Here is a 15,944-nt window from a genome sequence, read left to right as displayed (position 1 = left end):
TATTTCATAAGTGTTTTTTTATCTCAAATGTTTTATTTTGTTGTGTCTTGAACCAGCAATATTTTCTTAAAATTGTTTGTTGTTGTGTTTTTGTTTTCCAAAGTATTAAACATGTTTTCTGTTTTGTTCCATTAAAATAATGTTTGTTTTGTGTGTTTGTATGTACGATAAGTATGTATAATATTAAATTATATTTATGTATGTTTATTTATTATATTGTATGTATCTATAGTTATGTTTTATAGTTGTATTTAAATGTTAAAGTATTATCTGCATAAGCAGTTTATTTTAAGCAGGACTTGATTTAGGAAAATCCTGATTTGAAACACTCAAGGCAATCCTTTTAGCAGAAGGTGGCTGTATCTCCGTCGGTTCAGCATCTAAATCAATCTAAAATTGATCAAAATTTTAAAATATTTATTACTTTAGTTATTGTAGTTGTAATATGTTTCCTCTAACCTCCAAGATAATATTATCCTTTGCAGCCATGACGCCACTCAAACTACTCTCGCTTTTACGCTCCTCTGTGGTAGTGGTGATTGTGGAAATCGTTGATTTTGAAATAGCAGTTTCACTCGATGTTGTATTATCAGATTCTTCATTAACACTATTAGGTACAATTTCTTTCTTTTTCAATTGTGTACTGCTGCTGCTGGTGTTGCTTGTACCCGCTGTAGCAGTGTCATCTTTTTTTACATTACCACTGGCACTTACGCCACCACCCCCAATTATGGGCTCAGCATTTGTAGAGATACTATTGTTGGTGGCAGTTAAAGATGAGTTTGATGACGATGAGGTAGTAGTATTGGCCGAGTTGGCTGGAGCATTAGCCTCTTTTTCGACTTCGAATTTCTTAATGATTTGATCTAGATTATAGCGACGACGATGATTTACATAGAATGTCTTAACATGAGCTTCTGTTTTAGTACCCAGAGTTTCAGCAATTGCCTAGATTAATATTGTTTTAGTTATTTTTTTGTAATCTCCTAATTTTTCTCCTGTTCTTCGTACTTACTTGAAAATCTTTACCATACTTTCGCACTCCCTGTACAGCTAATAAGATTTCATCATTTGTCCATCGTGCATTAATGCGATTTGTATTTTCATTTGGTCGTATCTCTTCCAAATTATCAGAGTTTTTACGTTTTAATGCCGAGATATTTTGCTTATTCAACTGTACCTAAAATCAATATGGACATTTTGATATAATCACTTGTTCTCATCAAACCTTAGAAAATGAATGTAAACTTTCTTCTTTTTTTTGCATTTTTCATATTCATTTTCATTCTTCATTATTTTTCATTAGAGGTTTTTCGTATATTTAATTATTTGTAAATTATGATCATTTATGTTATTATAGTTGCAATGAAAGTTTTATTTATGATTTAAAATATAGATTTTTTATGTAATACATAATAATTATTCACTAAGGTTTATAAATGGAATTTTCTATTAGAACATTTCTTCTAAAAAGTTTTGGTATTATTTTTTTCTTAAGAAAATTATGGATAAATTCTTAATTAAAAAATTTTTAATTTCATTGATTTACTATTCATGGAAAGAATTTCGCTGAATTTTCAATAATTTTGTAGCATTTCGAATTTAGTTTTCAGAAGATATATTCGAAAATGTAAGTGTAAATTTGGACTTAATAATTTTAAAACTAAAATGTCTTTAAAATTAACTTAAATTTGTATGTGAGATAAATTCTTTTATTTATAAAATGATTTGCGATAATTTTCTGTATGAAGTTTGCTGTTTTAATGAAAAAATAGAGGAAAGCATATTAGCAGTACTAGTTCTATAGAAGCGTTTTAATCTAGTTGTATGGAATGGTTCTGGAATCAGGTAGGTATCTCGGAAATAGTTGTAAGAAATCTTTACCGAAAAAACTGGCATTTGAATTAGTTCTGCCAGTGCAACAACAATAACCACAAGGATGTGAAGTTATTTTTAAGACAGTATTTTTTAGTTTTACTACAGTATTTTTAGTTTTGTTTATTCAACTGAAGCTGTAAACAATATAAACAAGAACGTAAACAATTGCTTGAGTGTCTTTAAAGACCACAACTGGTCAACTGGTAACCATGATAGACGCATTTATTACTTCTGCTGAAGTTTTTAGAATGAGAATTAAACTTCTATGTAACCTAGTTAGACTTAATTCAACAAACTATCTGATCTAAAGAATGGTCAATTAGAATGATTCATTGTATTTTAAAATCTGTCAAAATGTGTGTAAACGTAATCTTGCTGCTTCAAAGGCATGTTGAATAGTGATGTCTCCTCTCCTCTTCTATCTCTATTCTTTTTTTAGATATTTTTACAAAGGAATCAACTATTTACATATTTGGTTATTCGTCATTAATGTATTCTTTGTAATCGAGAGCTAAGACAATCGTCTATTTACTGTATCTTTGGTAAACTAGAAAGGGGATAATCGACAATTGTTTTTGTTTTTTTCAGGAAATAATCAACCAAATAAATCTAATGTACAGTCATTTGTCAATTTGTAATAAAAGTGATGTGTTTGATAACTGTCTTCAAGGAGTCAATTGTCATTATCCTGGAATTTGTGGTGACCCTAAGGAGCTGTTGTGTATGACAAGACGCTGATATGTTCCTAAATATTTTGTATCAAAATCACTTCTTTTTTTAAAACATGCAGTGTTTTGATAACAAACCGTGACGTTTTCTGTTTATTTTTGTATGGCAACACAATGAGGGGTTTTATAAAACATCCAAGGCGATTTTCATCAGATTAAATTTATTTTAGATGAACATGGCAATTGGTTGCTAACTAAAAAATCCGCTTATAGAAAATGATAATAACTATTAGTTATTATATTTTATTCTGGGTTGGCAAAATTGGTACAATTGTACTTTTTTTGATGCAATTCAATGGTATATCAATAAGCAATTTAAAAATTTTACACAATGGTTGAAAGAATTACCGACTTCGGTAACATTTTTAATAAAATTCGGAAAAGCATATAAATAATACTTGTTTATATTCTCTTATATTGTAAATCATTACACAGAAGAGATTACAATCAGATGACTTTTTAGTAATATTTTTTTATGCGATAGCTTTTGTACTTTATAAATTAGTATTTGGATTAGTATGTAGACTAAAGTATACACTAATATAATGCCTTATCTATATAGTATTGTAATATCTTATTTATAGACTACTTATTATTAAGTCCATAGAGAGACAATAGACTATTTATTGACTAGTATAAAAACCAATCTATTGACTAAATGGTCCTGTTTATTGACTACTCTTTTAAAATACTTTTAACTGGACGTATAAAGTATTTCCAAGGACCATTATTTTAATTAGTCTTTGGTCTAAAATAAAGACTCTATTTACTAGTTTATTGCCTAGTTATAGATGTCTTGCCTAGCAATGGCCAAAAAACTTGCAAGAATTAGGGTTCTATAAATCGACTTTCGAATAATCGAACAATCGACTTTTTGTCGAAAAAAGTCGAAGTCGACTATTTTGTTCCAAAAAATTCGATAACTCGTCTATCGCCTGTGAAAAAGTCGAAAAGTCGACTTTGTTAATAAAAGTCGGAAAAAGATCGAAAGGTCGAAAAAGTCCAAAAGTTGAAAAAAGTCGGAGAAAGTCGGAAAAACTCGAAAATTGTAGAAACAAGTCAAACATTTTAAAAAAGTCAAAAACTCTAAAATAGTCGGAAAATCTCGGAAAAAGTCAAAAAATAGTCGGAAAAAAGTCGAAAGGTGAAAAAAGTCGGAAAAATTCGAAAAAAGTCGAAAAAAGTCGAAACTCAAAAATTTTAGAAAGAAGTCAAAAATAGTCGAAAATTTTAAAAAAGTGGAAAAAAGTCAAAAACACTAAATAAGTCGGAAAAACTTGAAAAACGTAAAAAAATAGTCGGAAAAAAGTCGAAGATAGTCCAAAAGTCGAAAAGTCAAAAAAAGTCGGAAAAAGTCGAAAAAAGTCGGAAAAAGTCAATAAGTCGAAAAGTTGACTATTTATAAAATACCTATAGTCGAAAAGTCTAAAAGTCGACTTTTAATTAAATGAAAAAAGTCGAAAAATCGACTTTTCATAAAATCCAAAAAGTCGACTTTTAACTAAGTGAAAAAAGTCGAAAAGTCGACTTTTCGTTTCTATAATAGAACACTAGCACTAGAATATAGAATTGGTACAATCGGATTCAAAAAAGTACACTTTTAAATGCTATTTTGTACAATTTCCCATCCTCACTATAGTTAAGGATAAATAAACAAACGACCTTATAAAAATTAGAGAGAGAGTATAAAAGTAAATTTGGATTTCTAATTCGAACTTTGATTTTGTTATTAATATATGGATTATCATCCTACATATTCGGGTTTGAGTTCGTTATTCTTCTCCTTTAGTAATTCTATTGAGAATCACATATTAAACTTAAACATTTCAACACTAAGCAAATTATAATGCATTTTCTGCCCCCGCTACAGTATAAAAGTTTAAAGGGGTCAACTACTACTAATCGTTTATTAATGTAAAATTAAAAACAGCTGATAGATTTAATCGTCAAACAATAAATCGCGCTGATTGAATGAAATTAAGTTTTTTATTTTAAATTGTTTTTCGTTTCTTCTGTAAAATTTTAGAAATAGTATATAGAACAGTTTGCGTAATAACGACAATATGTATTGAAGATGTTAAATAATTTAATTGAAAATCAAATTTATATATTCTTCATTAATTTTTAATTGAAATTATGTAATTGTTATAAAAAATGCTTCAAGATCAAGAACACGGACAAGGTTCCGAGCTTGTTAGTCTTTAAACGTAAGGCCGACGGTATGTAGTATATATTATAAAGTAAATTATGCTCATGTCATTAAAATTTTTCACATAAAAAGTTTTTACTAAGGGCGGGTTCTTACTCATCAGTTAAAATAGGCTTAACTTGCTGTTAGATTAAACTCGGAACAAATTTAGGCGGACTTTAACCGATAATTGTGTTTTTCAGTTTAAGATTTAAGCTCAGTTAACTTTATTAGTATTGCCAAGTTTTCACTCAAAAACATAAACAATGAACAGATGTTTTTTGCAAACAATACTTTTGTAAAATGGAAAATTTTTGGAAAAATGTTAAATAAACATTTAAAACAATAATTAATGAAACTAAATAAATCAGAAAATTGCAATTTACTTAAAATATTTAGTTTTTGTTCTTCCGAAATCATTGTTTTATTGTTTTTGTTAATTGTGTTTTCTCACTTATAACTTGAGTTTAATTGGTCAATTACACTCAGTTAAACTAAGATAATAAGTAACTTTACTGATAACTGAAAAACACGAAACATATATTAAACCAGGTTTAACCAAACAATGAAGATTATATTTATCAGAAAAACGCGCCCTAATTAGTCCTTAAACGGTGTGTAATTTTCTATATTTTAACTAAGAATGTTTTTAATTTTTTAGATTAATAAAACCTGCAAAAATTCAGTTAGAAAGACTTCTAAATAAAATGTATTTAATGTAACTAACCAAATTATAGTTTGTACTTTGTTTAAATTAATAATAAAAAACCTTAATAATTAAAAGCAAATTGTTAGTCACTAAACAAATTAAATGTTTAAATAATAAATAAAATGAAAACAATAAAACTATAAATAAAGACTGAAACTAATGAATGAATAAAATGAACAAAAATGAATGAATAAAATGAATATTTTGCAAAATAACAATTCTTACTTGACTTAAGAGGGAGACAATTTCACGATCAATATTTGCCAGTAACTCATCTTGATTATCATTTGCACTGGCCAGAGCGACAATATCATCATGATTTATATACATGCCACGAGGCGGTTTGCGTTTATGACGTTCAGCATTACGGTCACGAGATCTTTTGCTAAAATATGGACCCGAAGTGGGACGTTTATTGCCAGTGCGTCTGGTAAAAGTTATTGCATCATTAAAATAAGACAAATAAACAAACAAAAATCTAATGAAAAACAAAACAAAAAAGATGTATACCTCCAATGATGATGGCAACTGGAACATAGTTTACCATGTGGCGAATTATTCAATATATTACAGGCAACACCACAATTTGAACAATAGCCAGCGGCACTGGTAGAAGTAGAGGAGTTGGAATTCATAGATGTAGAATTATTTGTATTGACTTGATTTTGTATGCCATTCGAATTAATCGAATCGTTATTTATATGGGACGGAGGATTTAAAGAATGCATTTGGGATTTATTGGCAATATTATTTGAAATGTGATTCGAATCGTTTTCAATGCCAACAACACCACCTTCACCACTGTGCCCACCAACCATATTGTAATGGGCGGCATCGCTAGTTTGATCAATTAAATTTCCTGCTTGTAATGTTGACAAGGTTTGTTCCTAAATGTGTTTTTGTATTTTTATCAGTTGTTGTTGTTGGTGCAGGTTAGGCATAGGCGGAAAAGAGAAAGAAAACATACATAAGATTTTATTTTACTTTTTTTTTTAATGGAAATTTTATAATTCGAAATTTGAACTACAAATTAAAACAAACAAAATAGAACAACGAAAAGAACAATAAAAATCTTATGATTACTTTAATTCTTTGATTTGTTTTGAATAAAACTTCTTCGTTTGGTAGGGAGGGGGTTTTTAAACAAAAATGAAGTTGGTGGTAGAAAGACAACGAAGAAGTTGAAGAGAAGAGAAAGTTTGATCAAACAAAATTTATGTATTTTTTCTTTTAATATTTAAACAAAGTGAAATTTCTTTTAAGAAATATTAATTTATTATGCCAACAACAACTGATTTTATAAAAACATTACTATTTTTTTTTTTTTTTTGTTACAAGTTACAGGTCTTGTCTTTCATGTTTCAAAATCTCCTAATTTCAAGTTATTTTTCTTACTTTTTTTGTTTTTTTGTAATTTTCAAGTAAAATTGTATTTTGCAAGACTAAATTAAAGAAACAACAGAAAATAGTTAAATGTTGATGATGAAAATAATATTAAACACAATCCAACTTAGATGAAAAAAAAAAATAATAAAACGATGAATGTGGTATTAATGAAGTAATGCATGAAAACGTTAGTAAGAGCAGAAGATACTAAGTAGAAGTAGTAAACGATTCTTATTAAAAATATTTCCCAATTTCAACAAACACAAATAAAACAAAACAAAAAAGAAAGTGCCAAAAAATATGTACGAATAGGTTTTTTGATTTTTTTGAAAATGCCAATTAATGTTTAGATTATTAAAAAAAGAAACACATGAATTTTGTTTAATCTTCTCGCAGACAAAACATTAAAATTTTCTTTTTTTATTATTATTATTTAAATTTTTTTCTCTTATGATTTTGGTTGAGGTGAGTTTTTATATAACTATTTTTATGTATAATAATATATATGTATAATTATTTCTTTAGCTTTAATAACTATTTTAAATTATTGTTGTTGTTATTTATAATTATTTATAAGTTTTTCTTGTTTGTTTGTTTGATATTGTTTATTTTATTATAGTATGTTTGTAGTAAGTAATAATAAAGTATGTTTTGTTAGTTTAATTTAAAAATATATAAACAGTCTTTTACTAAAAACTAAGCAATTTAAAATTAAACTTATAATTAATTTTTTTATATTGTTTTTTTTAATTTTAGGTGATTTATTTTATGTTTCAATTTTATTTTTTTTTTCTTTTAAATTTTTAGCTAACAATAATAAATACGTTTGTAAAGACAACAGAGTTAATAAAGATCACCAAAAAAAAAAAATAAAAGGAAAAATAAAGAAAATTATTTGGCTTAGCTTTAGCAACTCTTTAGCCTTCTTTTTTTAAGAAAAAATATGTTTATAATAAAATAAAATCTTGCTAAAATTGTTGTTGAATAAAAATACATAATCTGTTTTAATTTTAAATTGTTTTTTTTTTTTTCATTATACACAATAAATTTAGGAATTTTATTTCAAATTATTATGTAAAAATATATTTTAGAGCAAATTTAGTAAAAAATTAAGCATTAAAAACAAAATTGTAAAGGTACAGTGTGTGGATGTTGTAATGTTTTTAAAACTTAATTTTTTTTTTGGAAAAGCAAAAACTTTTGTAATTGAAAATGATAAAAAATTTAAGAAATGAAACTTTTTATTTATTGCCATTCAATTAATGTGCTTTAAAAACTTTCTGTTTTAACTGTGAACTTTTAAAAGTTGTACATAATACCATCTTCTTAAGTCAATTGAAGCTTCTACCTTTGTGTCTATTTAGTCCAAAGATTCAAAGAAATATGTTTCTTGGATATAATAGCGCATTTTATTACTTTTAGAATTGCTTTATTAGTAGTGAATATCCAAACTTTGTAGTTTATTTACAAGACTAGAAAGTAAGCTATAATCTTTTGAAACTTTCTTATGCTTTTGACAGTTTCAAGGCTTTATAAGTTTATAAAACTATCAATAGTTTTATTACATGCTGCATTTTACTATGAAAAGATATTAAATACGCTTTTCTAAAGAACGACTCTGTTAAGCACATTTTATAAATATTAATAATATTCAACAACACTATTTGTAGTTTATGTGCAGGTCTAGTAAATATAGTAAATTCTTTTTTATCATATTGTAAACTGATTTTCTTTTTAACACATTTGTCATGTACAGTCATTTACAATGACCTTTTAGTCTTGCAAATTTACTACAATTGAAAACAGTCTTCTTAGTTTCTTCGTAAGACTATATTATAGAACCTTTTGATCATATTGTAATAATCTCACAAACATATTCACATTACGTTTAGTTTTGTAAATTTACTATTAAAAACAGTCATTGTAATTTCTTTGCAAGACTATCATTTAGTGTTCTAGTCTTGCAAATTTTAGTTTTTTTTTTGTCACAACAATGAACAATTAATATCATTTTCTCTACATGGCAATTTATCTTTTGTAAGCTTCACTTTTTTCTCATAAATAAAAATTGCTCTTTATAATGCTTTACTTTTTTATATTAATGATATTTTCAAACATTTAATACTAAAACTATTTTAGGCAGCAGTATAACTTTATGATAAATCAAGTGAAATGAAACACCCCAAATTGTCTGAAAACTATTTCGTTTTCTTCAAACTTTAGGACATCTGATCTTATGTTATTCAGAAGACAGATTTAGTTGAATCCTTAATAAAAAAAAAACTAAAGTTTTTTTTACATTTTAATATCCTAAAATATTTTTCATTTTTGTTTGATATTGTTCAAAAATATTTGAAATACTCCTTCAATGAAAATGCACAAATATGAAGAACAATAATAACAAGTAACATTTTTTTTATCATTTTCATAAACAAAAATAAATTAATAAAAAAATAAATAAATATAAAATTTCAAAACACACAATAATTGTTAAAGAAATGTGAAATATTGATTAAGTGTGGGGATGGATGGATAGATGGATGATAAATAAATAATTTTTAATGAATGAATTCATGAAACTTACAATTGTGGCAGGATTTAAAACAATTTATATACAATTTAAAATAGAGCAGAAAATAAAGTTTTTTTCTGTTTTCGAAAACAATAATAAAAAATAATCATTAAAAACTAAAATTGATAAAAATTATAAAATTTTCTTTTTACGTACAATATTAAACTCTCTGATCTATTTTAAATTAACTTTAAATTGTCCATAATAAGGTTTTTCTAAGTAGATTGCATGTAATTTTTTATCGTTTTTGTTTTAACTAAAACTATAAATACATAATAATAGTTTTGTATTCTTATTTGTTTCTTCCAAATTTGTTGTTTTTTGTTTTATATGTGTATTATGTATAATTATGTATTAATAAACAAAAACTCATAACTATATATAAAATATTGACTATATTACATTTGTTTAGGAAATAAAGTTAAAAAAAAAAATAAAATAAAAAATCATTTTAAAAATAGTGATAAAATTTTGTTTGTTTTGTTTTTTTATTTTTTGTGTTTTTTTAAAAAACTACACCTAAAGTTAAGCCACAGCGTAACTATAAAAAAAGCCAAAATGATTTTAACGTTTTCAAAAGAGAAATTGTAAAAAAAATAAATTTAATAAACTAAACTATACTAAAAATAAATCAAATAAAAAATTGTGATCATATAAAAACAAAAAAAAAACTAAAGTTTACTAACTCAAAAATAATATAAAATAAAATTAAAAAAAAAAATCAAAATAAAAATGTATAATTAAAATGAATTAACTAATTTCTAACTAATAATTACCTTGTCATCATTGTCGGATTCTTCATTACTGCCATTGTCACTACCGTTTTCTGAAGAACCACCCTCTTTGTTGGCTTTAATTTTCTCCTGACGATCCATAACACTTTGACGATGTCGTGTCTTTTTCCATGAATAATAATATTTAACCAAACTGGCTATTGATTTATCGGGTAACTAGAGGAATATATATAAAAAATATTTATTATTAGTATTAAAGAAATATATGTACATATGTATGAATGAATGTGTTGAGTTTAATTTACCATTTGACGTATACGATGAAAACTTTTGCCATGAAATTGAAATGCTTGTTCAAAAAGTACTTTATCTTCGACGGTCCATTCATCGGGAAATGGTGTAAAGTTTGCCAAATCCATTACTGCTCTTTCTAAATCATGTTTATGCCAAAACAACATACCCAAAGCTTGTTCGCCATTATAACCATATTTCTCTTTGGCAACTGATATGTATTCCTCAACTATATAATTAAAACAAGAAAAACATTAATTAATTTTTTTTGTGTATTTCTTCAAAATTTTACTTAAGGTCTTAAACCATTTTAATGAAAGGTTTAATAAATTTTGTTTGTACTAAGTTTTAGTAAAAAAAAAAACATGGAAATGAAAATTAATGAAGAAATATTGGTTTATTTTGTGTCTAAATTGTGATTTATTCAATTTCATTTAAAAATAATTAAAAAAAACATTCTGAGAGATACTCTCATATTTTTCAAAGAATATTGAGTATAGATTCAGTTTAATTATTTGGGAATTGTCAAAGAATCCAACAATTGCCGTAATTGGATTTGAAAACATCAAATCAGTTTAAATGAAATCTTATATATGTTTTGTAATCGATCTAGAATACGATTCATTATAGAGCAAAAAACCGAAAACGTAAGATTTCATTAAACCCATGTATTTATACCCTACACCACTATAGTGGGGGTATTATGCGTTTGTGCTGAAGTTTGTAACACCCAAAAATATCGGTCAGAATCACTTTCTGAGTCGATTTAGCTATGTCCGTCTGTCTGTCTGTCTGTCTGTGTGTCCATGTAAACCTTGTGCGCACGCTACAGGTCGCAATTTTCAAGATAATTTGATGAAATTTGGCACATACTCTTTTTTTGGTTCAAGGACGATCGCTATTGAAAATGGTTGAAATCGGTCCATTATTTCTCCTAGCCCTCATACAACCGTACCACCCGAATCGGGCCTTTAGGCTCATAAGTACGTTAAATGTTTTATAATGTCAACGAAAATCAGCAGAAATTAGTTTTATAGAACAATAATTGACAATACTAATTTTTATTGTGATCGGGCCTCATTTGACCCTAGCCCCCATACAGACTCCCCTTCAGAAAATGACTTGAAGGTGAAAATTAACTTAAAATTACTTATAAAACGATTAAAATCTACATAAATGACTTTGTAGTAGACGTAAATTTATCTACCAAAATTTATAAGGATAGGTCCATATTTACCCCTTCACCCCTATGAGCCCTCTTGTAGAAAATCTCTTTTTTTGTCAATAATAAGTAAAAATATTCCACAATAAAACAAATTAAATGCTTTATGTAAAAAAAAAATCAAAATTTTAACATACTGACTGGTGTAGGGTGGTCGACAATGTCCGACTATAAATTCATACTTGTTTTTTTTTTTTTTTTTTGAGGTTTTAACAACCAAATCCAACAATTATATGACAAAACTATTAATTGAACACAAAATAATTGGCTCTCTTGGAAATATTTTAAAATCATTTTCAGACGGTGGCAAGCTGAGATAGTTGCTGGACATACATATTTTAAGTTTAAGTAAAATAAAACCTATCGACGGAAACTGAGTAGTTCTGCGACAACAAATTCCCTATCTGCCGGTCGACACTAGGAAACTTTTTTTGGGAAACTTTTGATTTTGCGTGAGAACGAAAGAGAAAGAATATCATTCATCTCTCTCGCGGTACGGAGTTTCTCGTACTCGGAAACATGTTTTGTTATTCTTCTCATTCGTACAACAACAAATCAATGCAATTAATACGTAGTTTCTGAAACAAAAGTTTCTATGTGTGGACATTAAGGAAACTTCAAAAGAGAATTAAGAAAAAGTTTCTCTGTTGTGGTAGTTGTGCGGCACCACAACTACCGTTCAATGTCATGTGATTCCCACGGTTAACAGTTAAAAAGCTAATCTAAAATTTAGATTAACCTTTTACATTCTAATGCATCGATTATGTTTCTCTGTTGCCACTTTAGTTGCGTTGCCAATTGCCAAAATTATATGGATTCTAGACGTTTTTAAGCATAAGCTTGGAAATTGTATAAATAATGAATGGTTTATTCAATAATAATCTTCATCCAATGGGATGAAGCTGGAAACGCAACTGAAGTTCGGTTGCCTTCCATAATCGACCCATAAGAATAGTACTAAAAAATTTTGTATTTGAACATTAAAACGGAGTAGACATTTGTTTCAGGACACAAAAATTTGTTCAAAATTTTATGATTTGTATGCGGTATTTTATATACTTATTACCATTAGAAGTCGACATGTTTTAAGTAGTCCCTATGGTCTTTTTGTGTTTCTAATGTTTTATTTCTCTATAAAGCAGTAGATGTTTGTTTTAAAAGACAAATGTGCTGAAAATTTCATGATTTGCCTGCATTTCCGGAGTTCGCTTCTGCGTTTTATATACTAAAAATCAATTGGAAGTCGAACTATTTTTGGAACTTCACTTCGTGCCAAGGTAATCACAATATGTTTATCAAAATACTTACGCTTAGTATCGGGAATATCTTTAGTGGGTGACCAAACTAGCAGAGCACGATCATTAAGGACTTCGGGTTTTCGATCCGGTTCTGGTATTAAAGGTGGACACACTGCCTGATAGTCACGACCAACGCGGATTTTTTCTAAAGAAAATATGTAAATAAAACAATTATAATAAAACGTAAATAAATAAAAAGCTTGACATTTACCTTCATATTCACTTTGTTTAGCTTTTGATTTACCATTACGTTTGATGGCTAATAATATGGAAAGAAAGTGGAATTGTATTAACATACAAAAAAAATAATATATAAAGCTGACACCACTTACAATTGTCATCATCTGAACTTGTTTCAGGAGTGCCAGTGCCACCGGGAGCACCAGCCGTGCCACTAGCACTACCCGAACTAGCGCCATGACCATTTGGACTGGGACCACGCGAACGTCTGCCATTACGTACTAATTCTGAATTACGTTCCGCCAAAACCATTGTGTTTTAAAAAAGAAAATGAAAGAAAAGAACTGGCACAAACCAAAGAGAAATAATTTTTGTTGTGAATCACACGTACTGCCGCTGGAACAATGGTCACCGCAAAAAAAAAACACGTTCTTAATTAAAATAGTGGGAAGAGTGGGCGCAAAAAGTTTTTCTTTAATTAATACTGAAATAAAATAAAAATCGTGGTTTTATTATTTATACTTCAATTTTTATATTATAATAATAATTTCTAAGCTTACATCACAATTAGCATTTATAGCTTTCTATTATTTTAATATTTACTTTTATTTTTTACATTAGAATTAGAAATAATTTAAAACTGCATTTTGAAATCCTAGCAATCGAGAATTCATTTGAAACTGAAAATTCTCTCAATCCGTCACACACTAAACAACTTGAATGAAAATGAAAAAAATAGAAATTCAGCATTTGCAACGCAGCAAGCCAGCCCAAAGTCTCTGAAGACAAATTACAGCACACTTTTGCCAACGACCGTAGATTGTAAAAATAACGTCGCTTAAAAACCAGAAATAAAAACAAGCAGCATAGCAAAAACAAAAATATAAACAAACAAATTGTATTATTGTAAATTCCATAGATTGGAAAACGTATAAATTTACAAATGTTTTAAACAAATCCGCGCGTATCCCACATTTGGTAATCCCATATTCTTCTTTATATGCACTTTTGTCTTTACACTTTTCTTCATCATAACACTTTTTATGCTCTTTATAGATTTTCTTTTAGCAATATTTTCTAAAGACTATTTTATAGCAAATTACCAGAAGTAATATTTTCTTCAACTGCTCACAACGTTGGAGTTTAATAATCTGAATATTTTGTAATTAACAACAGCAGCCAGTTCTTTTTCCTGCAAAAGTCTCTCTACTTCAACACAATGGTGGGTAATGAATGGGCAGGTAAAAAAATCCTCAGTGAATTAATAAAACAGAGTTGATTTTTGCTGAATTCAGATACACAGCACACTTTTTATTCGTTCTCGAACGACCGTAGAAACTAAAAAACTGTCTCTCTTCTCACCAACAAAAAATCATTACAACACTTTAGTTACAGCGTATTTTTTATACTTACAATTTAAATTGTATATTTCTTTAATTTATCTTTATAATTTTGTCAATTTCTTAATTATATTATGCACTTTTTGATTAAAATAAATCTTGTGTGTTTTTCAAAGATGCTTGTTGACACATTTTAAATTTACGATATTTGGGTAGTTTCTGTGTTCAATGTACACAACACAAATGTCACGTATTCAGCTGTACTTGAAGTGACCTGTGTTCAGTTGGTAAAAGTGTAATGAGTACTCGCTTGTTGTTGTGATTACTTTAACCCTCAAAAAGAATTGCAGTTTTTAACAAAATATTTTCACAAAAATCCTAAATAAAATAATAAATATTGAAAATTTATTCTGCTGTCACTTTTAGGAGTTAAAATTTTCATTAAAATAATTTATAAAGTAAACAACATTTTTGATATTTTTTCGTCTATCAAAGAAAACTTTTCATACTATTGTCTATTACAGAGACGTTATAAACATAAGACGACGCTGTCAATTTAAACCGCTAAAAATTGCCGCCATTTTGTGTAACTACATTTACCAAATTAGTGTAGTTTTACCGTAAAATATATGTTTACATTTATTATAGTTTTATAGCGGTTTCAAACAGACTCGATTTCTTGATTTCTCCGAAATATGTAATGAGAAGTAATTTGTTCGGGTGTTCGTAATTCCTTGAAATTAACAATGAATATCACTGTTTCACCGGTTTCTGATTAAATATTTCAAAATCTATATATAACAGATTTTCTCGTTATCTAAAAATCGCACATAAAAAAACAAATTACTTAATTTTATTTGTTGGAAAAATCTAAAATTTTTCTCGACATTTAGAGTAGAAATACAAACCTGCGGATGCGGTTGCGTTTTCTGCTTCCCAGAGAAAATGTAAATTAAATGGAGTGCGGCTACGGTTGCGGATTTTGTAGCCATTATATTGTTTTTTGTTTTTGTTCATTAAAAGTATGAATGGCATGGCAACTCTAAATGTAAATAACAAAATAAATTTTAATTTGGTGCGGATTTCTTCAACGATTTAAGTTGTGAAAACTCAATATAAAAAATATCCGTCTCCGCAGCCGCAATATTGTATTTCTACCCTTATTTACGAAGTCGACTTTTCGACCTTTTTCATAGATGATAGTCGAGTTATCGACTTTTTTTGAAAAAAATAGTCGATTGCTATTTTTTCAATTATTCCAAAGCTTATTTATTGCCGGTCCACACTAGGGGACTTTTTGGGGGAACTTTTGATTTAGCGTGAGAGAGAAAGACAAAGAATATCATTCATCCCTCTCGCGGTACGGAGTTTCTCGTACTCGGAAACTTGTTTTGTTATTCTTCTTATTCGTTTTTGAA

General features: G+C 27.7%; 1 protein-coding gene across 6 annotated transcripts; it reads right to left on the bottom strand.

Annotated features, from left to right (window-relative positions):
- Positions 1–225: 225 nt before the first annotated feature.
- Positions 226–14,752, bottom strand: LOC111676978 (REST corepressor). 6 transcript variants are annotated; one of them, XM_046945997.1, is made up of 12 exons: positions 14,290–14,536; positions 13,747–14,023; positions 13,339–13,670; positions 13,218–13,265; positions 13,017–13,151; positions 10,501–10,715; positions 10,238–10,411; positions 6,014–6,390; positions 5,729–5,930; positions 1,016–1,180; positions 460–948; positions 226–390 (listed from the first exon to the last, which is right to left on the bottom strand). In XM_046945997.1, exons 3-12 carry the CDS (start codon positions 13,496–13,498, stop codon positions 289–291), a joined length of 2,067 nt encoding a protein of 688 aa, XP_046801953.1. In that variant the 5' UTR covers positions 13,499–13,670; positions 13,747–14,023; positions 14,290–14,536; the 3' UTR covers positions 226–288. The 6 variants fall into 6 exon arrangements, with proteins under 6 accessions (XP_046801953.1, XP_046801954.1, XP_023293763.2 ...); XM_046945998.1 differs by having other exon boundaries at positions 13,790–14,023; XM_023437995.2 differs by lacking the exons at positions 13,747–14,023; positions 14,290–14,536 and adding an exon at positions 14,600–14,752.
- Positions 14,753–15,944: the final 1,192 nt, after the last annotated feature.

Source organism: Lucilia cuprina, chromosome 3 (genome assembly GCF_022045245.1).
Source record: "Lucilia cuprina isolate Lc7/37 chromosome 3, ASM2204524v1, whole genome shotgun sequence".
NCBI lineage: Eukaryota > Metazoa > Arthropoda > Insecta > Diptera > Calliphoridae > Lucilia > Lucilia cuprina.
This window is presented reverse-complemented; position numbering and strand designations above follow the sequence as displayed.